The following is a 22480-nucleotide window of genomic DNA, read 5'->3' on the forward strand; positions in this document are numbered from 1 at the left end:
GGCCAATAATTGTCCCTTGAGTGTGAGCTCAACTAGATACGCTTTTTTTTATTTAGCAGTGCGAGGGTTTGAACTCAGGGCCTCACACTTGCTAGGTGACTCAGATCCGGGTGCAGTCCGACACCGACCTTGCTCTCCCTTCTTCAGGGATTTGAGCTGCTCTATCGGGGTCCCTGGACCCTAGGAGTGCTCTCAGTGCTCACAGGAGATTTCCTCCATCCCGATGCACCTCCAATCTCCATCCAACACCGGCCAACTCACCTCAATGGTCCTCTCTCAGTGAGTCTGCTCTACAGAGCCCCGATCTCCCTATCTCAAAATCCTAGTGCTAGGTCTGGCACTCTCTCTCTCTCTCTCTCTCTCTCTCTCTCTCTCTCTCTCTCTCTCTCACTCTCTCTCTCCTAGGGACCGGGTTCCCTAGGACCGTGGGCCCCTGGTGATGGAGATGTCCCTCCCAGGCATCCCACCCACTACTCTTGCCTGAGGACTTGATATCCCGGGGACTCCCATTATATCTTCTCCTCAGCTTGGGCCTCACCATGGGAGCAGGATCATCCCAAATTCCGCCAGATTATCCTCTGGGATGCCTCCTGGCCAATCTAAAACCTCTCCATTTGACACCTGATCTTAAGCCTCAGAGACTCATTTTCCTCTGTAACCACGCCTGGTCACAATATGATCTAGATAATGCCTCCAAATGGCCACTTAATGGCACTTTAATGTTGATCCCAACATTGTAAGGGATTTATACAAATTTTGTGAGTGCACTGGCAAGTGGAGGGAGATCCCCTACGTCCAATCCTTTTCCTACCTACACACTAAACCCTCCCTCTGTGCCTCCTGCTCTCCAGCCCAGGTTCTTCTGGTGGTCAAGCAAACTCAGTCTCATCCTGATTCCTCTTCTGACCCTGAAGCCTTCCCTGCTTTTGATCCTGCTAACAAATGTCCACACTACCAGTCACAGGCCATTCCTCTGCTGGGCCCCTCTGTGCTCCTGATCGCAGAAGACCCTGTGAGTCCTCCACACACCTGCTCACAGGGCACCCCCCCACAGACTGTCTCCATATACCTGTTATGGGAGGTGGTGGGTACAGAGGGCACCATCCAGGTTCACATCCCCTTCTCTCTCTCTGATCTCTCCCAAATTGAAAAATGTCTTGGCTCCTTTACCATCAACCCTGATTCCTATGTTAAAGAGGTCCAATATTTGGCCCAGTCTTATGACCCTACCTGGCATGACATATATCTCATCCTCTCCTCTCCTCTCCTCCTGGAGGAGAGGCAACGGGTCTGGGATATGACTAGGGCACATGCAGATGATGTCCACCGTACTACACCCACCCATCCCCTTGGGGCTACTGCCATCCAGGCCGAGGAACCCAACTGGGACTATCAAACCAACGGTTGGGCGCTACGGAACCAGATGGTTACCTGTCTGGTGGCAGGACTAAAAAGGGCCACCCAAAAAGCAGTCAATTTTGATAAACTTAGGGAAATCCAACAAGAAAAAGAGGAAAATCCAGCTCATTTTCTGTCTCATCTCACAGAGGCACTACGGTGCTATACTAAAGTAGATCCTGAGACCCTGACGACACCGTCATTCTCATGACTGATTTTATCTCTCCGTCAGCACCCAACATAAGGAAAAAGCTTAAGAGGTTAGAAAACAGCTCACAGACTCTGAGGCCAAAATTTTAAATGTGGCCTTTAAAGTTTACAACTACAGAGAGGAACGAGAAAAATCTGAAAAAGAGAGGAGAGATAAGACCAAATTCCAGATGCTGGCACAAGCCCTACAAAAGGGGCCCCCAACTTCTGGCTCCCATGGCCCAGGAAGATCCCGAGCTCCTCCCAGCCCATGTTTTAGATGTGGCCTCAAGGGACACTGGGCCCACACATGTCCTAAGCCACACCGCCCACCAGGGCCATGCCCCAAATGCAAACAGGAGGCCCACTGGACAATGGATTGTCCCTCCATCCCTCAAGGAGGAGGGTCCAAGCCTCCCCACTGTTCTCCTTCTCTAACCAATCTTCTAGGGCTGGTGGCCAAAGACTGAAGGGGCCCAGGACTCCTCGGTCCAATGATGATAACTCCATGGGAGCCCAGGGTAACTGCCATCATCGAAGGTAGGCCTATCTCCTTTCTCCTAGACATTGATGCCACCTTTTTGGCCTTCCTGGAGTTCTGGGGACCTACCAGACATTCACAGACCTCCATTGTCGGGGTGGAGGGCACCCCCACTCAGCCACTAATGACTTTTCCCTTAAACTGCATGCTGGGTGGCTCACTTTTCACTCATTCCTTTTTGATCCTCCCTAATTGCCCTACTCCACTCTTAGGGCAAGACATTCTCTCAAAGTTCCAAGCCACTCTCACTTTATACCCCTTGCCCTTTCAGCCACAGCCCACCGGCCCCTTGCCTCCCTTCTCTCAGCCTTTCCTTGCTATGCAGAGCACCACCATCCCACAGACTTCCCTGGCCCTACCTGACCCCTTGCCTCTACCCTCCTCACTGGTTGACCCTGTCATTTGGGATCTCCAAAGTCTGCTGTCGCTACACACCATAACCCGGTTATCACCTTAAAGGATCCCTCCATTTTCCCCAATCAGCCCCAATATCACATCTCCCTGACCCACTTAAAGGGACTAAAACCTATTATCTCAGCTCCTAGCCAAAGTCTTACTTTGCCCAACACATTCACCATACAATACTCCCATTTTGCCAGTAAAAAAGCCCAATGGATCCTACCACTTGGTACAAGACCTCCGCCTCATCAATGCTGCTGTGACACCCATACATCTGGTGGTCCCAAACCTCTATACCCTCCTTTCTCTCATTCCCAGAACCACACCCACTTCACGGTCCTAGATCTCAAGGATGCCTTCTTTACTATCCCTGTTCACCCAAAATCCCAAGACCTGTTTGCCTTCACCTGGACCAACCCAGGCACACACACTTCTAGACAACTCACCTGGACCATCCCACCCCAGGGCTTCCAATACAGCCCCCATCTCTTTGGTCAGGCTCTGGCCAAGGATTTCCTCACTCTCCAACTCTCCCCCTCTCCCCAGCACACTTCTCCAGTATGTAGATGACCTCCTGCTAGGCAGCCCCTCCCCTGATATCAGCGGTCAACACACCATTATTCTACTCAATTTTCTGGGACATAGGGATACTGAGTACCAAGGCCCAACTTTCCCTCACTCAGATAATGTACCTTGGCCTGTCTATTTCTCCCACTCAAAGGGCTGTAACTACAGATTGCAAGGCCTTGCTAGCCTCGCTTCCTGTCCCTTCTACTAAGTCTGAGATACTTTCCTTTCTTGGTTTGGCTGGTTATTTCAGGCCTGAGTACCCAACTTCACCTTGATGGCCAAGCCTCTGTATGAGGCATACAGGGGTCCCACCCAAGAATCATCTCTGGACCCCACGCATCCCATCTCAGGACCCTTTAGGATTCCCCAACACACCCTGCCACGTGCCCCAGCTCTCTGCCTGCCAGACCTCAACTGCCCATTCTTTTTATATGGCTCTGAAAAGCAGGCCTTTGCCCTCAGGGTCCTGGGACACAACATAGGACCCTCATTTGCCCCATGGCTTACCTATCCAAACAATAAGACCCCACAATTAGGGGATGGGCTCCATGTCTCAGGGCTCTAGCAGCCGCCTCTCTTTTGATTCAAGAAAGCAAAAACTTACTTTCAGATCCCCCCTCACTGTCCTCTCCTCCCATAGCCTCTCTGCTCCATGCCCCCTCTCGTGTTCTGTCTCTTCAGGTGTCCCTAGTTGAGGACCCTACCCTGACCTTTGTCCCGTTCCCCCCCACCCCCAACCCAGCCACTCTCCTTCCCTTCCCGGCTCCCTCCATGCCTTTGGCCCACTCCTGCTCTGAGGCACTGCAGGAGTTCCTTCCTTGCCCTGACCACCCCAGGAGAGACGCCTACCCCAAGCTCACCACACATGGTTCATATACAGCAGCTCATTCCCCCATGAGGGGCTCTGAAGGGCCAGCTACACGCTATTGTGTCCGACTCTGCTACCACTGAGGCACAGCCACTCCCTGCAGGCACCACCTCACAAAAAGCAGAACTTACCACCTTAGCCAGTGCTCTAACCCTGGCTAGAGATAAGATGGTAAATATCTATACTGATTCCAAGGACGCTTTCCACACCCTGCTATTGCAGTCAGTTATACGGAAAGAAAGGGGATTCCTAAACACTAAAGGCACCCCCATAGTCAATGCCTCCCTAATAACCCAGGTTCTCAAGGCATCCCGCCTCCCTTCTCGACTGGACATTACCCACTGAAGGCCCGCCACACCGACTCCTCCTTTGTCACCTGGGGAAACAACCGAGCTGATGTGGCATCCGAGCCGGCATCCCTCCAACCCTCACCTCAGCTTGTCATACACCCTTCCGTCTCAAACCACCACCCTCTAAACTTTCCCTTCCCCCTGCTGAGATAAAGACACTCCTCTCATACCTACACACGCTCTTTCACCCAAATTTACAAGCCCTCCACACCTTCTTCAGACAATCCCTTTATCTCCCGAGGACCTACAATACTCAAAAACATCAACCAATCATGCTCAATCTGCCAACGCATACACCCCCAACTCCAACATCAGGCCCCCACCTTTCCCACTCACCAAGCAAGGGGATCAATTCCTGCCATGGACTGGCAGATCGACTTCACCCATATGCCCCCTATAAGAAGAACCAAATATCTCCTAGCACTGACAGACACTTTCTCGGAATGGGTCAAGGCCTTTCCCACGACCAAGACGAGGGCCTCCACTGTTGCCTCGATTCTGGGCACTGAAATCATCCCACGTTTTGTCCTCCCCACTTCTTTCCAGTCAGACAGTGGACCCGAGTTCACGTCCTCAATCTCCCATAGGTTGGCAAAAGCCCTACAGATTCACTGGAAGTTCCACATTCCCTACCATCCTCAATCCTCTGGCAAAGTTGAGCACACTAACCACACCTTAAAAAATATTCTCACTCAATTACCCCTTGAGCTGCATCTTGATTGGGTAAAACTCACCTCTAGCCCTTCTCCAACTTTGGGCCCTTCCAAAGAAGCCACTAATGTTTAGCCCCTTTGAACCCCTGTATGGTCGCCCCCTACTCCCCATAACAGTTCAGCCGGAGTTGCCCACCATCCCTCCTCCTGCTATCACACCCTCCACTCTTTGCTCTGGACTTATGCCGCACCCCTCTCCCTCTCCACCCTCCCTTCAGGTGGGGACTTAGTCTACCTAATCTGTCCAAACATGCCTGACCAGCTGCAAAAAAAATGGAAGGGGCCTTTCAGGGTCATCCTCTCCACCCCCATGGCTGCAAAACTGGAGGAGCATCCTGCCTGGGTGCACTTCAGAAATCTAAAATTAGCAGCCCCAGAGACTATCTACCAATCCTTCCTCACAGGTCCAGCAAAGGTAAAGATTTCCCGCCTCCCTGACATTCCCAAAGAAGAGGCCACACTCACAGATAAGAACTGAGGCTCTCCTCTGATGCCTTGTGACCTCCTGCTATGCTTAATTTTTCTATTTAACAACCCCCTGCTATATTTTCCCTTCCTAGCCTGCCCTTCATTTTACTCCTTTCTGTACACCCTGTACACAGAGGCAGCTCTTTTTCCACCACCTTCCTGTACCAGGAGAATGCACCTCAAAGAAACAACTGCCTGTTCCCAGAAGGCACGCCCCAGAGGCCCCCTTGCCCAACTGAGTACTTTCCGCCCCAACGATCTCAGTAATTTTTCACAGCGACCACTTCCTCGTTCTCTTACCCAAGGCAGCCATAAAAACAACCCCCCTGTCCAAGACCGGTGCTGTGCCATTCTCATGGGCAGCCTGTCATTAAACTTTGCCTGCTGGACGTGAGAGTCTCTCATGAGCTTTCTTTTCTTTTCTTTTCTTTTTTTTTTAATTTTTATTTTATTCATATGTGCATACAATGTTTGGGTCATTTCTTCTCCCTTCTCCCATCCCCTCCCTTACCCCTCCCCTACCCCCTCACTACCAGGCAGAAACTATTTTGCCCTTATCTCTAGTTTTGTTGAAGAGAGAGTATAAGCAATAATAGGAAGGAACAAGGGTTTTTGCTGGTTGAGATAAGGATAGCTATACAGGGAGTTGACTTGCATTGATTTCCTGTGCATGTGTGTTACCTTCTAAGTTAATTCTTCTTTTTTTTTTTTATTTACTTATCTATTTTTTTTCCTTTTTCTTTTATTATTCATATGTGCATACAAGGCTTGGGTCATTTCTCCCCCCTGCTCCCACCCCCTCCCTTACCACCCACTCCACCCCCTCCCTCTCCCCCCCACCCCCTCAATACCCAGCAGAAACTATTTTGCCCTTATTTCTAATTTTGTTGTAGAGAGAGTATAAGCAATAACAGGAAGGGACAAGGGTTTTTGCTGGTTGAGATAAGGATAGCTATACAGGGCATTGACTCACATTGATTTCCTGTGCATGTAATCTAACCTTTTCTATAGTTCCTGGTCCCCTTCTCCTATTGGCCTCAGTTGCTTTTAAGGTACCTGCTTTAGTTTCTCTGTGTTGAGGGCAACAAATGCTAGCTAATTTTTTAGGTGTCTTGCCTATCCTCATATCTCCCTTGTGTGCTCTCGCTTTATCATATGATCAAAGTCCAATCCCCTTGTTGTGTTTGCCTTTGATCTAATGTCCACACATGAGGGAGAACATACAATTTTTGGTCTTTTGGGCCAGGCTAACCTCACTCAGAATGATGTTCTCCAATTCCATCCATTTACCAGCGAATGATAACATTTCGTTCTTCTTCATGGCTGCATAAAATTCCATTGTGTATAGATACCACATTTTCTTAATCCATTCGTCAGTGGTGGGGCATCTTGGCTGTTTCCATAACTTGGCTGTTGTGAATAGTGCTGCAATAAACATGGGTGTGCAGGTGCCTCTGGAGTAACCTGTGTCACAGTCTTTTGGGTATATCCCCAAGAGTGGTATTGCTGGATCAAATGGTAGATCAATGTCTAGCTTTTTAAGTAGCCTCCAAATTTTTTTCCAGAGTGGTTGTATTAGTCTACATTCCCACCAGCAGTGAAGAGGGTTCCTTTTTCCCCGCATCCTCGCCAACACCTGTTGGTGGTGGTGTTGCTGATGATGGCTATTCTAACAGGGGTGAGGTGGAATCTTAGTGTGGTTTTAATTTGCATTTCCTTTATTGCTAGAGATGGTGAGCATTTTTTCATGTGTTTTTTGGCCATTTGAATTTCTTCTTTTGAGAAACTTCTGTTTAGTTCACGTGCCCATTTCTTTATTGGTTCATTAATTTTGGGGGAATTTAGTTTTTTAAGTTCCCTATATATTCTGGTTATCAGTCCTTTGTCTGATGTATAGCTGGCAAATATGTTCTCCCACTCTGTGGGTGTTCTCTTCAGTTTAGAGACCATTTCTTTTGTTTTGAGCAGAAGCTTTTTAGTTTTATGAAGTCCCATTTATCTATGCTATCTCTTAGTTGCTGTGCTGCTGGGGTCCCATTGAGAAAGTTCTTGCCTATACCTATTAATTCCAGAGTATTTCCTACTCTTTCCTGTACCAACTTTAGAGTTTGGGGTCTGATATTAAGATCCTTGATCCATTTTGAGTTAATCTTGGTATAGGGTGATATACATGGATCTAGTTTCAGTTTTTTGCAGACTGCTAACCAGTTTTCCCAGCAGTTTTTGTTGAAGAGGCTGCTATTTCTCCATCGTATATTTTTAGCTCCTTTGTCAAAGACAAGTTGGTTATAGTTGTGTGGCTTCATATCTGGATCCTCTATTCTGTTCCACTGGTCTTCATGTCTATTTTTGTGCCAGTACCATGCTGTTTTTATTATTATTGCTTTGTAATATAGTTTGAAGTCAGGTATTGTGATACCTCCTGCATTGTTCTTTTGACTGAGTATTGCATTGGCTATTCGTGGCCTCTTGTATTTCCATATAAATTTAACAGTAGATTTTTCAATGTCTTTGATGAATGTCATTGGGATTTTGATGGGAATTGCATTAAACATGTAGATTGCTTTTGGGAGTATAGACATTTTTACTATGTTGATTCTACCAATCTATGAGCATGGGAGATCTCTCCACTTTCTATAGTCTTCCTCAATCTCTTTCTTCAGAAGGTTATAGTTTTCCTTGTAGAGGTCATTCACATCTTTTGTTAGGCTTACACCTAGGTATTTGATTTTTTTTGAGGCTATTGTAAATGGAATTGTTTTCATATATTCTTTCTCAGTTTGTTCATTATTAGTATATAGAAATGCTAATGATTTTTCTATGTTGATTTTATATCCTACTACCTTCTATAGCTATTGATGGTGTCTAGGAGCTTCTGAGTAGAGTTTTTTGGGTCTTTAAGGTATAGGATCATATCATCTGCAAATAGGGATATTTTGACAGTTTCTTTACCTATTTGTATTCCTTTTATTCCTTCTTCTTGCCTAATTTCTCTGGCTAGGAATTCCAGTACTATGTTGAATAGGAGTGGAGATAGTGGGCATCCTTGTCTAGTTCCTGATTTTAGAGGGAATGGTTTCAGTTTTTCTCCATTAAGTATAATGCTGGCTGTAGTTTGTCATATATAGCTTTTATAATGTTGAGGTACTTTCCTTCTATTCCCAGTTTTCTTGGAGCTTTTATCATGAAATGGTGTTGGATCTTATCAAAGGCTTTTTCTGCATCTATTGAGATGATCAAGTGGTTTTTGTCTTTGCTTCTGTTAATGTGGTTTATTACATTTATTGATTTTCATATATTAAACCACCCCTGCATCCCTGGGATGAAGCCTACTTGGTCATGGTCAATAATCTTTTTGATGTGTTGTTGAATTTGGTTTGCCATTATTTTATTGAGGATTTTTGCATCAATGTTCATTAAGGAGATTGGCCTGTAGTTCTCCTTTTTGGAGGTTCTTTACCTGGTTTTGGGATAAGTGTAATACTGGCTTCATAAAATGTGTTAAGCAGTTTTCCTTCCCTTTCTATTTCATGGAACAGTTTAAGGAGGGTTGGTATCAGTTCTTCTTTAAAGGTCTGATAGAATTCAGCAGAGAATCCATCAGGTCCTGGACTTTTCTTTTTGGGGAGACTCTTGATTGCTGCTTCAATTTCATTTTGTGTTATAGATCTATTCAGGTGATTAAGAACCCCTTGGTTCAGTTTTGGATGATCATATGTATCTAGAAATCTGTCCATTTCTTTAAGATTTTCAAATTTATTTGAATATAGGTTCTCTAAGTAGTTTCTGATGATTTCCTGGACTTCCATGGTGTTTGTTGTTATCTCCCCTTTTGCATTCCTGATTCTACTAATTTGGGTATTTTCTCTCCTCATTTTAGTCAGGTTTGCCAGGGGTCTGTCAATCTTGTTTACTTTTTCAGAGAACCAACTTTTTGTCTCATTAATTCTTTGTATGGTTTTTTTGGTTTCTATTTCGTTGATTTCAGCTCTTATTTTTATTATTTCTCTCCTTCTATTTGTTTTGGGATTTGCTTGTTCTTATTTTTCTAGGAGTTTGAGATGTATCATTAGGTCATTGATTTGGGATCTTTCAGTCCTTTTAATATATGCACTCATGGCTATAAACTTTCCTCTCAGGACTGCCTTTGCTGTGTCCCATAGGTTCCGGTAGGTTGTGTTTTCATTTTTATTGACTTCCAGGAACTTTTTGATTTCTTCTTTTATTTCATCAATGATCCATTGTTCATTAAGCAATGAGTTATTCAGTTTCCAGCTGTTTGCATGGTTTTTGTCTTTATTTTTGTTGTTGAGTTCTAGTTTTATTGCATTGTGACCAGATAGAATGCATGGTATAATTTCTATTTTCTTATATTTGCTGAGGCTTGCTTTGTGTCCTAGGATATGATCTATTTTGGAGAAGGTTCCATGGGCTGCTGAGAAGAATGTATATTGTGTAGAAATTGGATGAAATATTCTGTAGACATCAAGTAGGTCCAATTGATCTATGGTATATTTTAGATCTAGGATTTCTTTATTGATTTTTTGTTTGGATGACCTATCTATTGATGATAATGGGGTGTTAAAGTCTCCCACAACCACTGTGTTGGAGTTAATATATGCTTTTAGGTCCTTCAGGGTATGTTTGATGAAATTGGATGCATTGACATTGGGTGCATATAGGTTGATAATTGTTATTTCCTTTTGGTTTATTGCCACTTTTATTAGTATGGAATGTCCTTCTTTATCCCGTTTGATCAATGTAGGTTTGAAGACTACTTTGTCAGAGATAAGTATTGCTACTCCTGCCTGTTTTCGGGGGCCATTGGCTTGGTAAATCTTCTTCCAGCCTTATTTCTGTCGGTGAGATGGGTCTCCTGTAAGCAACAAATTGTTGGATCTTCCTTTTTAATCCATTTCATCAAATGGTGCCTTTTGATGGGTTAATTAAGTCCATTCACATTAAGTGTTAGTAGTGATAGGTATGTGGTGATTCCTGTCATTTAGTTGTCTTAGTTGTTTGAAGGTTTGATTGTGTGTACCTAAGTTGAGGTTACTTTCTACTTTCTTGCTTTTTCTTTTCCTGTAGTTTGGTGCTGTCTGCTGCCTGCCCTTTCATGGTTATGTTGGGTTTCACTTTCTATGTGCAGAATCCCTTGTAGAATCTTTTGTAGTGGTGGCTTTGTGGTCACATATTGTTTTAGTATCTGCTTATCATGGAAGACTTTTATTGCTCCATCTATTTTGAATGATAGTTTTGCTGGGTAGAGTATCCTAGGGTTGAAGTTATTTTCATTCAGTGCCCGGAAGATCTCACCCCAAGCTCTTCTTGCTTTTAATGTTTCTATTGAGAAGTCTGCTGTGATTTTGATGGGTTTACCTTTGTATGTTATTTGTTTTTTCTCTCTTACAGCCTTCAATATTCTTTCTTGGGTGTCTGTACTTGTTGTTTTAATGATAATATGCTGTGGGGTAGATCTATTTTGGTCTGGTCTGTTTGGTGTTCTGGAGGCCTCTTGCATTTGTATAGGAACAGATTTCTCTAGATTTGGGAAATTTTCTGTTATTATTTTGTTGAATATATTATGCTTTCCCTTTGCTTGTACCTCTTCTCCTTCTTCAATGCCCATGATTCTCAGGCTTGGTCTTTTGATGGAGTCAGTGAGTTCTTGCATTTTCTTTTCACAGGTCTTGAGTTGTTTAACTAATAGTTCTCCAGTTTTTCCTTTAATTACCATTTCATCTTCAAGTTCTGAAATTCTGTCTTCTGTTTGTTCTATTTGGCTAGATTAGCCTTCCATTTTGTTTTGCAATTCTGTTTTGTTCTTTTTTCTGAGGTTTTCCATATCCTGAGTTTCTTCCTCTTTAATGTTGTCTATTTTTGTCCTGAGTTCATTTATCTCTTTATTAATCGTGTTCTTTGTTTCACTTTGGTGTTTATACAGTGCTTCTATGGTTTCTTTTATTTCTTCTTGTGCTTTTTCAAATTCTCTATTTTTGTTGTCTGGGAATTCTTGAGTGTCTCCTGTACATTTTGGTTGACCATATCCAGTATCATCTCTGTAAAATTCTCATTGAGTACCTGTAGTATTTCTTCTTTTAGATTGTTCTTGTGGGCTTCATTGGGTTCTTTGGCATAGTTTATCTTCATTTTGTTGGAGTCTGGATCTGAGTATCAGTTTTCTTCCTTCTCCTCTGGTTCCTGTACTAATTTTTTGCTGTGGGGAAACTGGTTTCCCTGTTTTTTCTGTCTTCCCGTCATTGCCCTTGGTGTTGTTATTGTCCCTGTACTGTGTGCAATTAAGTATTTTCTAGCTTGTAATAATAACAATGGTGATATTTAGAATGGAAGGGTGAGAGGAGAGGGAAATCAAAGTTAAAGAAAGAGGGAAAAACAAATAAACAAATAAGTAAACAAAACAAAAAAGTTTCAAAGATATAAATAGGGAGAGATAGTGTATTAATCAACAGTAAGCTGAACAGGCATTAGAGAGACAGAGAGAGGATTGAGGAAAAAACATAAAATTTAAAAATATAATAAAAATTAAAAAAATCTCCAAGTTCAAATGCAATAAAGTTTCAGCCTTAATAATTTTGGTGTTAGTCTCTCAGCCTCCAATCCTGGAGATTGTGTCTCAGAAGTAGTTCTGTTGTTGTCTCATCAAAGGGGAAAAAAAACAAACCAAACCAAACAAAACAAAAGAAACACCACAAAGTGTCCCAAGTTCAAATGCAATACAGTTTCAGTAAGTTTTTCAGCATGCAGGTGTAGTTCAGTTGTTGTCTCATCAAAGGAAGGGAGAAAAAAAGAATCTGGAGACAGTTCTGTGAATGGCTTTCTGAGGCTGCAGCTCACCTGCTCGCTGCTGTCTGCCTGCTGTTGCTGGAGGCGTTATTTATGCAGATCTCAGGAGTGATCTTAACACTCAGCCCCTCAGGCTTTGTTTACTCAGAGTTCTCCTGTGCACGTGCTGCTGCTACAAGCTTTCCCCTTTCCAAACACACTGGGGGAGGTGACACTGCATCCGCTTTCTCAGGCTGGCGTGTTTATTTACAGTTCACGTGGGAAGTGGGTCTTCCCTCCTCTCCTGTGGAGTTTTCCTCCCACCACCACTTTTACAAGCTTTCCTCTCCTGGTTGCTGTGCGTGTGCCGCTGTTCCTGCCTTCTCTGGCCAGCTTGTTTATTTACAGTTCCGTGAGGGGTTGCCCTCCCCCCCCTTCGGTGCTCAGGGCGCCCTGCCCTCTTTGCTACATGTCTTTTTTGTTGTTGTTGCTTATTATTCAGTTTTTTTTTTTCTCTTTTTTCCCTGGGTGTGGGTCGGTCTGTCCTTGGGGCTGTGCTGATCTGGCCCAGGGTTGTCTGTGGGAGTACCACATGCTGCTTAGCTCACCTTGTGGTCTGCGTCTTCCCAAGCGGTCTGGGTGCTGCCATCAGGCAGCGTGGGAGCCCTCCTGGTTTCTCCATTTAACGTGGAGTGGAGATGCCATGCGCAGGCTGCGGGTGTGGAGGAGTCAAAGTTTTGCCTCTTCTCGGTGGTTTTTCCTGTAAGGTGAACCTCCAGCGTCTCTCCAAGATTTTACTTTAGAAAGCACGCTTTCTGCTTCCTCCCTGTAGCCACCATCTTGGAATCTCTCATGAGCTTTCTTTTGCGAGCAGTGTTTTTCTTAACACTAGGCAGGTGCTGTACCACTTGAGCCACACCGCCAGCCCTTTTTTGCTTTAGTTATTTTTTGGACAGAGTCTCATGCTTTTGTCTGGGCAGCAGCTTCATCCCACACTCTCTCCTATGTCTCCCTCATAGCTGGGATCACAGGTGCCCATCACCATGCCTGGCAAATCACTCACTTCCAGTGCAATTGTAAGTATTGCAAGGGGAAACTCTTCTCTCAAACTTTACCAAATACTGCTCACTGTCGTAAGATCACATCACCAGCATTTCTACCTACCGTGGTCTTTGAGTTGCCAAAGCACGGTGCACCTGGTCCATATCCATGCTGGCCTCCTGAGAAATATTCCCAAAAGTCACTTCTGATCCCAACAATCTCTCAATCTCTCTCTCTCTCTCTCTCTCTCTTTCTCTGGGAAAAGGGAACTGCCACACCTTGAGCACACTCAGCTTTATGGAGAGGGGAGGGACTGAGACCTCACCAAGGCCACATGACCAAATCTCTCTGGAAGTCCACATCCAGCCCCAGTGGAGCCTGCATGTGAGGGCAGCCTCAGCTGAGGTGCTGACCACAATCTCACCAGAGATCCTGGCCCAGAAGCCTGCACGCCACTCCCAAATTCTCAACCCATAGAAACTATAAGATAATAAATGATTTCATTAAATTAATAACTACTTGGACTTGCTAGGTAGCCCAGGTTGGCCTCCAACTCACAGTCCTCCTGCCTCTAATTTCTGAGTGCTGGAATTACAGAAGTGAACCACCATGTTTGGCCCCAATGCTTGATTTTAAACCACTAAGTATTCATTCATTTGATATGGACCAATAGCTATTTACACAAGTAAATAGGCACTAAACTTTCAAATTAAGTTTAGTGCAAGAAATAAGGTGATAAGAAAGCAGACGGGCCTCCCTTGCGGGGACACTGAACTGAGAACAGAAGGACAGAAAGGGGCAAGCATGCTTTGTGGTCCCGATAGACAAGACATAACACACCCTTTTTCATAACCAAAGGCTTCTGGGAACTATTCTGATATGAAGCTAATAACATCTTCCTAATGAAAGATAATGACTCAACAAAATGAAGATGAACCAAAAGGTAGGCAGGGTATAATTTACTAATTTTATTTCAATAGTTAAATGCTCAGACTCAATGATGCTAGCAGACAGAATGAGGCAGTTGAAGGCTAGGACCTAAAGTCAGCACCCCCAGATGGCAGCAACCACAAGTGCAGGGTGACCAGGACTGCTGTTGGGGGAGTCAGACACCATGATCGGCATAAATGATGGTGATGCAGTTTTCTAATGGTAAGACTCCAGACAAAATACACATTCTCTTATGTGATGATAGTTGTGTTTTTGGAGAACGTAGTAATATTAAAACTGCAAAAAATACTGTGTGCCTGTATGCGAAGTGGACTTAGGTCCTAAGCTCTGGTCACTAGCCACAGTTTCCTCACCAATCAGGAAGGTCCAGCCATGTGGCATACATGCAACTCTTGCTATACAAGCTCTGTGCAGGATGTGTCTAGTGTCCCTGTTTCCCCAGGAACCCCCCATTATGACACTAAAAATGTTCTCCCCACAAAATGTCAAAACTTCCAAGAGTGGCTCTGCCTTCATAAAGGCACTGATTGAGAGGCACAGGAGGATGTAAGCCAACCATTGAGGGGACCTGTGAGTTCTAAGGAGGAAGAGATGAGGTGGGAGAGATCAGGTGTCCCAGCCACATTGTGGGCACAGTGCAATACTAAGACTCGGTTCCAAGGGCATGGGATGCCACTGGCAGGGTTTTGCAGGGGCAGGGATAGGAAGGGGAGAAATGAGACCAAGCCACCTATCATGAACTGAGTCAAAGGGTGCTGGCACTGACCAGAGGTGACCAGGTTTCACCCTGTAACAAGGGGGAGCAGCAGGTTTTTATTCATTTTTGGAGGTGGGATGGTGAGGTTTCATAATTGTCCATTAGTTATAGGCATAGTTTACATACAGATATATGTTTTTTTCTAAGACAAGGTCTCATATGTGTCGCAGGCTGGCCTCAAACTCACCATTCTCCTGCCTCAGCCTCCTGAATGCTGGAATTACAGTCATGCAGCACCATTCCTAGCCAAGGAGATTTTAAAGATGTGTTCTTTGAGCTGGGCATGGTAGTTCATGCCTATTATCCCAGCACTCAGAAGGCTGAGGATTGTGAGTTTGTGGCCAAGTTGGACTACATAGCAAGACCCTGTCTCAAAGGAGAGAAAGAAAAAAAGGAAGGAAGGAAGAAGGAAAGAAGGAAGGTAGGGAAGAAAGAAAGAAAGAAAACAGAAAAGAAAAGAAACAGAGGAAAGAAGAAGACCTTGTGTGCAAACATCTTGGACTTGATGTGCTAACAGGAGGTAGACTTCTCTCAGGCACTGCTGAGTTACTCATGTTACTTGCATAACTGTCCTGGCCTCATGGCTCTGTCTGGTCTTTATGACAAGGCTGAGGGACTATAGGCACTTGAGCTGCCCAGAAAGCACGAAGACAGGGTAGAAGAAACACACACCAGGTCCAATGGGCAACAAGCCAAGTTCACCCAGTGTTATAGTCTCAGACAAAACATTTCTCAAGTGACTGACAGGTCTACATGCAGGGCTGAGTAGAATCTGGCTGAGAAACTGAGGCAGCCAAGGGACAGTCATGCTATGAAGACTGAGATGCCAAGCCTTCTATCCCGTTTTAGCCACCATCCGATTAACTATAGGCTCTAGTAAAGTGTCAGTATTTTTAGCAAAAGTAGCCTTGAGTTTCTTCAAAGTAGCCTAGGCAACTGTTATCATAGCCCACACGTCAGCAGTGTTGTCTTATTGGGCTAGTGGGGACCTAGTAATGTACGCTAGGCTGTGTGACCCAAATAGGTGGGTAAGTCAACTGAGCAAATTCTGTGATTTTGCTCTGACAGAGTGGTATCCGAGTTGATTCTGTGGGCTTCCCAGTGGCATTTTATGGGACAGTGTTTTTTCGATTTGGTGACAATTCCCTTTTGTCTTTGTCATTTCTGTAGCCATCTTGAACCCCACTACTTTTATCTCAGTCTGGTCAAGAAAGGCTCCTGGTCTGCAAACATTCTGGCCTTATGGCCTACTCATGTTAAAAGCAAGCATTCCTTTGGAGAACATCATTCTGAGTGAGGTTACCCTGGCCCAAAAGACCAAAAGTCTTATGTTCTCCCTCATATGTGGACATTAGATCAAGTGCAAACACAACAAGGGGATTGGACTATGACCACATGATAAAAGCGAGAGCACACAAGGAAGGGGTGAGGATAGGTAAGACACCTAAAAAACTAGCTAGCATTTATTACCCTTAATGCAGAGAAACTAAAGCAGATACCTTAAAAACAACTGAGGCCAATAGGAAAAGGGGAACAGGTACTAGAGAAAAGGTTAGATCAAAAAGAATTAACCTAGAAGGTAACACCCACGCACAGGAAATCAATGTGAGTCAACTCCCTGTATAGCTATCCTTATCTCAACCAGCAAAAACCCTTGTTCCTTCCTATTATTGCTTATACTCTCTCTACAACAAAATTAGAAATAAGGGCAAAATAGTTTCTGCTGGGTATTGAGGTGGGGGGAGAGGGAGGGGGCGGAGTGGGTGGTAAGAGAGGGGGTGGGGGCAGGGGGGAGAAATGAACCAAGCCTTGTATGCACATATGAATAATAAAAGAAAAAGGAAAAAAAAAAAAAAGCAAGCATTCCTTTAATAGGTAACAGGTGAAGGGCCCAGAGTTTGCTTTTTGTTTCCTTGTGGTGGCCCTTACCTGTGTCATTCTGACCTTGCTGCAGGGTGTGGCTCAAAACTGGTCACTCAGCAGACTGCACTATGCTTTTCTGAGTTTCACACATCCCTTCACTCACTAACTCTCTCACTCAACATGTAAGGGTGGAAGGCTTATCTTAGTGGCCTATTGCTGCCTAGCAAGCTACTCTAAAATGTCCTGACCTACAATCATGGTTTCTTGGTTTCCACTATTCTATGGGTTATCCAGGCAGTCCTACTTTTTTACCAGGGTCTCTTCTGCTGCTAGGTTCAGCAGGCATGTTGGCTGGAGAATGGACCCAGCTGGGAGAGCTGGGACAACTGGGTTCTTTCTTTCTTTCTTTTTTTTTTTTTTGTGAGATTGGGGTTTGAACTCAGGGCTTTGCAGTTGCAAAGCAGGCACTCCAACACCTGAACCACATCTCCAGTACATTTTTACTCTGGTTATTTTTGGAGATGGGGTTCTCAAGAACTATTTGCCTGGGCTGGCCTTGAACTGCAATTCTCCTGATCTCAGTCTCCCAAGTAGCTAGGATTACAGGTGTGAGCCACCAGGGCCCAGCTATGACTGGGTTTTCTTCATGTGCTCCTTCTTCCAGGGCTGCTTCTGAGCTTTGGGCACCAGCCCAAGAGAGCAAAGGAAGGAGTAAGTGGGTCAGGTCTCCTGATGCCCTGGTACACAGGCGGTTTCATTTCTGCCATATTCCATTGGCCTAGGCAAGTCACACAGCTCACCCAGGCTCCAGGGGATGGAGAAATAGACTCTACCTCTTGCTAGAAGGAGCTGCCAAGTTACATTATAAGCAACAAGACTTACGGAATTTATGACCAAGAAACAGTGTTTGTGGCTCTGCACCAGACCCTGGGGATACAGCCTTGCTCTAGTGTGAATGAATACAAAAGGCCAGTGAGTGCTGTGGAAAACAGAAACTAGGGAGCAGCAGGGTGGTGAGGGGGAACACAGCATCCTGGAGATGTCTGAGCCGAGCCCTGGGCATCTCAGCATGCCTGAGTAGAAAGTTCCAAAATTTCCACCAGACAACTTTCCTGTTCTGAGTCATGGTAGTCTGAGGGGAAAGGCCTAGAGAATCACTTCTGACTGCTGTTGTGGTGTGCAGTAGGAGCAGTCTGGGGGCCAGGATCTCTGTCTCCTTACGCTCATTTACTGGCTCGGTCAGTTTCTTCCCCTGTCCAATGCCCCAAAGTCCCCGTCCTGCCCACTGCAAGGTGAGGGACTGCAGGTTTACAAAACAGACCTGAATCTCAGAGGAAGGCCATTCCTTCTCAGTGCACAGAGCTGGCACTCAGCAAGCAGAGGCTCATGAACGTCACTGTGGACAGGACAAGAGGCCATGTCCCTGAATACTCTTCTCCCCCTTCTCTGGCTTCCTAGGGTCACCTCCTCTCCCTCCACCCCTGCTTCCTTCCTCCTCTCCAGGCTCTCTCACCTCATCCCCTTCATCCCCTCCCATACCCTCTATCTGCACACCCTCTTAATCTTCTTCCCTCTCCACAGCTCCTCTTGGGTCCCGCTCTGCTCTGCTCTGCTCCCAGGTGCTCCTCTTTCTCTTTCTTTCTCCCTCACCTCCTACCATCCTCCTCTCTGCTTCTCACTTTCCCCACCTCCTCTTTCCTCTCTTTTTCTCCTCCTTTCAGGCCCCTCCTCTACTCCCTCTCCTGCTACCCACCCCTCCTCTTTAGTCTCCTGCTTCTTTCTTCTAACCTCTTACTCTTTATCACCTCTCTCACTCACTAGTTCTCTTTTCTCCAATCTTCTCTTTCCCCTTCCTGCCTCCTTTCCTCTCTCTCCCCTTCATCCCCTCGCATCCACACCTCCTCTTCCCCAGGCCACCTCTCCTCCTTTTAATCTCCTTTTCTTGACCCCAGGTCCCTTCCCTTGGTCCCTCCACCAGCTTGAGCTCACATCCTTACCTGCTGTTCTTCCTCCGCCCCGCCCCTGCTCGCCCCGCCCCGCCCCGCCCCGCCTCCCCAGGCTAAGCCCCACCCCCAGGGTCACGAGGTCTGCGAACGCACGGTGGACTAGTGCCCCTGTCAGTCACGTGATCACGTGACGCGTTCCAACATGGCGGCGCCGTGGGGCCGCGGCGTCGCTTCCTGACGGGGCAGCACGCACGGACGCGGCCGGTGCCGGCCGGGACGCCTGGCTCATTAGCCTCACTCGCCTACTCGCTCGCGCTGCCGGTCCGCGGGACTGCTGGCTCCCGCCGGCTGGGGCGATGCAGGAGAGCCAGACCAAGAGCATGTTCGTATCCCGAGCCCTGGAGAAGATCCTAGCCGACAAGGAGGTGAAGCGGCCCCAGCACTCCCAGCTGCGCAGGGCCTGCCAGGTGGCGCTCGGTGGGTGAGCCGCCCCAGCCCGGCCCGCGCCGGCCTCCCCAAGCCGGCCGTTACCCAGCCCGGGCTCCGGGCCTCCGTTTACCCTGGCCCCGAATCCCACACTCCTGGCCGCCTCCTCCTTAAACCCCTGGAGAACTGGTGCCCGTGCGGCTCCGGACTGGCCCAAGGTCACCTAGCAAGTTAGTGACAGCCGGAGCTGGTTCTCCAGCTGCCCTGCTCAGGGCCCTTGCCACGAGTCTTTCTACCATTTCCTGGTTCCTCCCCTCACCACCTCCAACTCCTCAGAGGCGGTTGCCCTTGCCTTAAGTTTTTACTTTACCTGGGCTCCGCTGCTTGGGGCTCCCTCACGTGAACAGAGCAGTGGCAAGAACCGCCCAAGGAGGCTTGCTTTGGAAGTGTCCCGTTGAAGAGTGTTTTCGCTTCATTTGGAGTCTTTCCATAGCTCTTTCCCTCAAGGCATGTAGAAGGGGATCTGTATGTTCCAGGCTTTGTAGAGTGCAAGACATCTGTTTATTCTGGGCGGTCTCCTAAAATACAGGGTGTGCCGAGCAAGGCTACGTGGCTAATTTACTACCTGCTGTATCCCTTGCACCTGCAACAGTGCCTGGCACAGAGTAGGTGCTTAGTAAATGTTTGCTGGTTGGATGGATTCACAGATTATGGAAAAAGAAGTCTCGCTCGTAGCTAGTTAAGAGTTTGGTAGCTGTTGTCAGTATCAGTCACCTATATTTTAGTTATTTATCAAATGCCTACTGTATACCAGAAACAGTGGAGAACAAGACAGACAAGGCCTTTGCCCCTGTTTAGTTTATATTCTAATAGAGCAAACAAAGTAAAGAAGAAAACAGGGCTAGAGGTGTGGCTCAAGCAGTAGAGCACCTGATTTGTCAGCACAAAGCCTTGAGTTCAAACCCCAATCCCACCAAAAAAAAAAAAGAAAACAAATGCTGGGTGCTGTTGGTGCATACCTGTAATCCCAGCTACTCAGGATGCAGAGATCACGAGGATCGGGTTTAGAAGCCAGCCAGAGCAAATAGTTTGTGAGACCCTATCTTGAAAATATCTAACACCAAAAAGGGCTGGCTCAAGTGGTGGAATACCTACTTAGCAAGCGTGAGACCTTGAGTTCAAATCCCAGTACCACCAAAAAAGTAAAAAAGAAAAAGAAGAAAACAAATGAGACATTTTTAAAATAATAAACACTGTTGTGGAAAAAAAAAAAGAAGCAAGGGGTACAAAGGGTCTTGAGAACTGCTTTAGAAGGGGTGTCAGGAAAGTAATCCTTTCTGAGAATGTGACATTTTAGCCCAGTACTGAAAGGCAAGAAGTATCCACCATGTGGAGTTTCAAGGAAAAAAAGGGTTCTGGGTTGGAGGATCAATACATTTGACCAGAGCTGTCTTTAAGCTAATTCACCCCTCCAGTGCCTTTAACTTGGGATCTATGAAAAGGCGGGTTTGAGAGGCTAATTTGCTGTCTGAGTCTGAGATTGCCACCACCTTTCTCCCTTCAGTTACTACAAGGTAGAGGGAGTTCTCTTGGGACCTGGGAATCCACTTCACCGTTGCACTGCTCTGGGAAGAAGGCCCACGGCTTTCTTTTTCTTTTTTTTTTTTTTTTTTGGTACTGGGGTTTGAACCAGTACCAAAAGGGCCCTTCACCTTGAGCCACTCAACCAGTCCTGTATTTGTGAAGGCTTTTTCAAGATAGGGTCTCTCGAACTATTTGCCCGGGCTGGCTTCGAACTGTGATCCTTCTGGTCTCTGCCTCCTGAGTAGCTAGGATTACAGGTGTGAGTCACTGGCACCTGGCTTGGCCTACAGCTTTCTTCAGAAGGACCCGAGTCTGCCTCAAGGGTCAAAAACTGTGGGTAGAGAGGAGGTTGTTGCCTAGATAATCTGGAAACAGTTGCTAGTCCTGTGACATTCGGAATCAGTGGAAGGAATTTACTGAGATTTAGATTTTTAAAGTTTTTCTATTTCGATAACCAGCGCTAACTGTTGAGTATTGTTTTATCAGGAATGTAGGCTAAACATTACAAAGCAGTTTGGAAGTTTAAGCAGAAGCCTCGTATGTATAACTCCACACTGAAATCTGCCTGATGCTTCCTCTCAGTATGGCTTTAAGAGTATTAGGGAAGTTTCAAAATAGTTATTTGACAGAAAAGTTTTCAATTCTCCTTCAGAAATTTTAACATAAGAATTTCACCAAATTATTTATTACATTGCTGGAGCTAACTTATAAAATTGTCATGAGGTCCATAAAGGGCCATAACATCAGATGTTCTTGAGTCATATTTTTATTCAGAAGTTCAGATTTCTTCCAGCTTGTAGAATGCACATTCTAGGTATTTTAATAGTGAATTGTAAGAAATAGCCTAGATAGGAAGTACTTTGACTAGAGGTTATGTGACGTTGGAGTGGTGACCCGTCATTATCATTAGTGATGAAGAGCAGTCATTCTAGTGGCACACAGGAACTATTTATTATAGGGAACTAGTAGTGTAGATTTACAGCAGACATCTTGTAAGAGTAGTTGTGAGTCATTGCTATTAAATGGAAAGACTGCTTTTACTTACAAACAGTAGAAAACATTGCAAACAACCTGGAGATATTTTCCTCTGTACCTCAAGAGCCAGTCTTGAGGCCAGTAGTCCCATTTACAAAGAAGTATTTGGAAAAACAGCTAAAATGAGCCCATGTGTAAGAAGTGTTGTAGTGTGGTTTATATTTTGGAGATAACTGTGTGTATTTTGGTAAGAGGAACTGCAAATGACCACTGAAGGTCAGAATGCTTGGATGGCTGCATACTTACAGGAAACAGTTTGGGGATAGGATTCCATGTTGGGGGAGGGGAGCAGGAATGCACCCTATAGATATTAGAAGCTAGGAGTGTGACCTTTGGGACTTGAAGATGTCTTGTTTTCCACTTGCTATCTTTGGGATTGTGGGCAGGTTGCTTAATCTTATACATTCCTCATAGAGTTACTACGAAGATTAAGTCAGTTGAGATTGCCAAAGAATTTGGTATGTAGTAGGTTCTCAGTAGGTGCTTGCTGCTGTGATTATTATTTTAAGCTACAGCAAACCACAAAAACTATAAGCACTCTGATTTGATGTTCTTAACCTTGGTTCTTCACTCAGGAATGATTTACTGCTACGTTGGG

The 22480-nt window shown here is 45.5% G+C and overlaps 1 protein-coding gene and 1 long non-coding RNA gene across 5 annotated transcripts in view; one reads left to right on the forward strand and one right to left on the reverse strand.

Annotated features, from left to right (window-relative positions):
• LOC141423421 (uncharacterized) overlaps positions 1 to 19849 on the reverse strand; it is a 31277-nt gene extending 11428 nt beyond the window's left edge. Inside the window, exon 1 of the long non-coding RNA XR_012448290.1 lies at positions 19634 to 19849. This is a non-coding gene — a long non-coding RNA (uncharacterized lncRNA). The remainder of the gene's footprint in view (positions 1 to 19633) is intronic.
• The window catches only part of Arfgef2 (ARF guanine nucleotide exchange factor 2), an 83483-nt gene continuing 80028 nt past the window's right edge, over positions 19026 to 22480 (forward strand). For all 4 annotated transcript variants that reach the window (XR_002212805.2, XM_020169944.2, XM_074074952.1 and 1 more), the window contains exon 1: positions 19026 to 19314. Coding sequence is in view for 3 of the 4 variants with exons in the window: in XM_020169944.2 (XP_020025533.1) it covers positions 19194 to 19314 (121 nt within the window). In the remaining variant the exon portion in view is untranslated. The remainder of the gene's footprint in view (positions 19315 to 22480) is intronic.

This window comes from Castor canadensis, chromosome 5 (assembly GCF_047511655.1).
Source record: "Castor canadensis chromosome 5, mCasCan1.hap1v2, whole genome shotgun sequence".
NCBI classification, from domain to species: domain Eukaryota; kingdom Metazoa; phylum Chordata; class Mammalia; order Rodentia; family Castoridae; genus Castor; species Castor canadensis.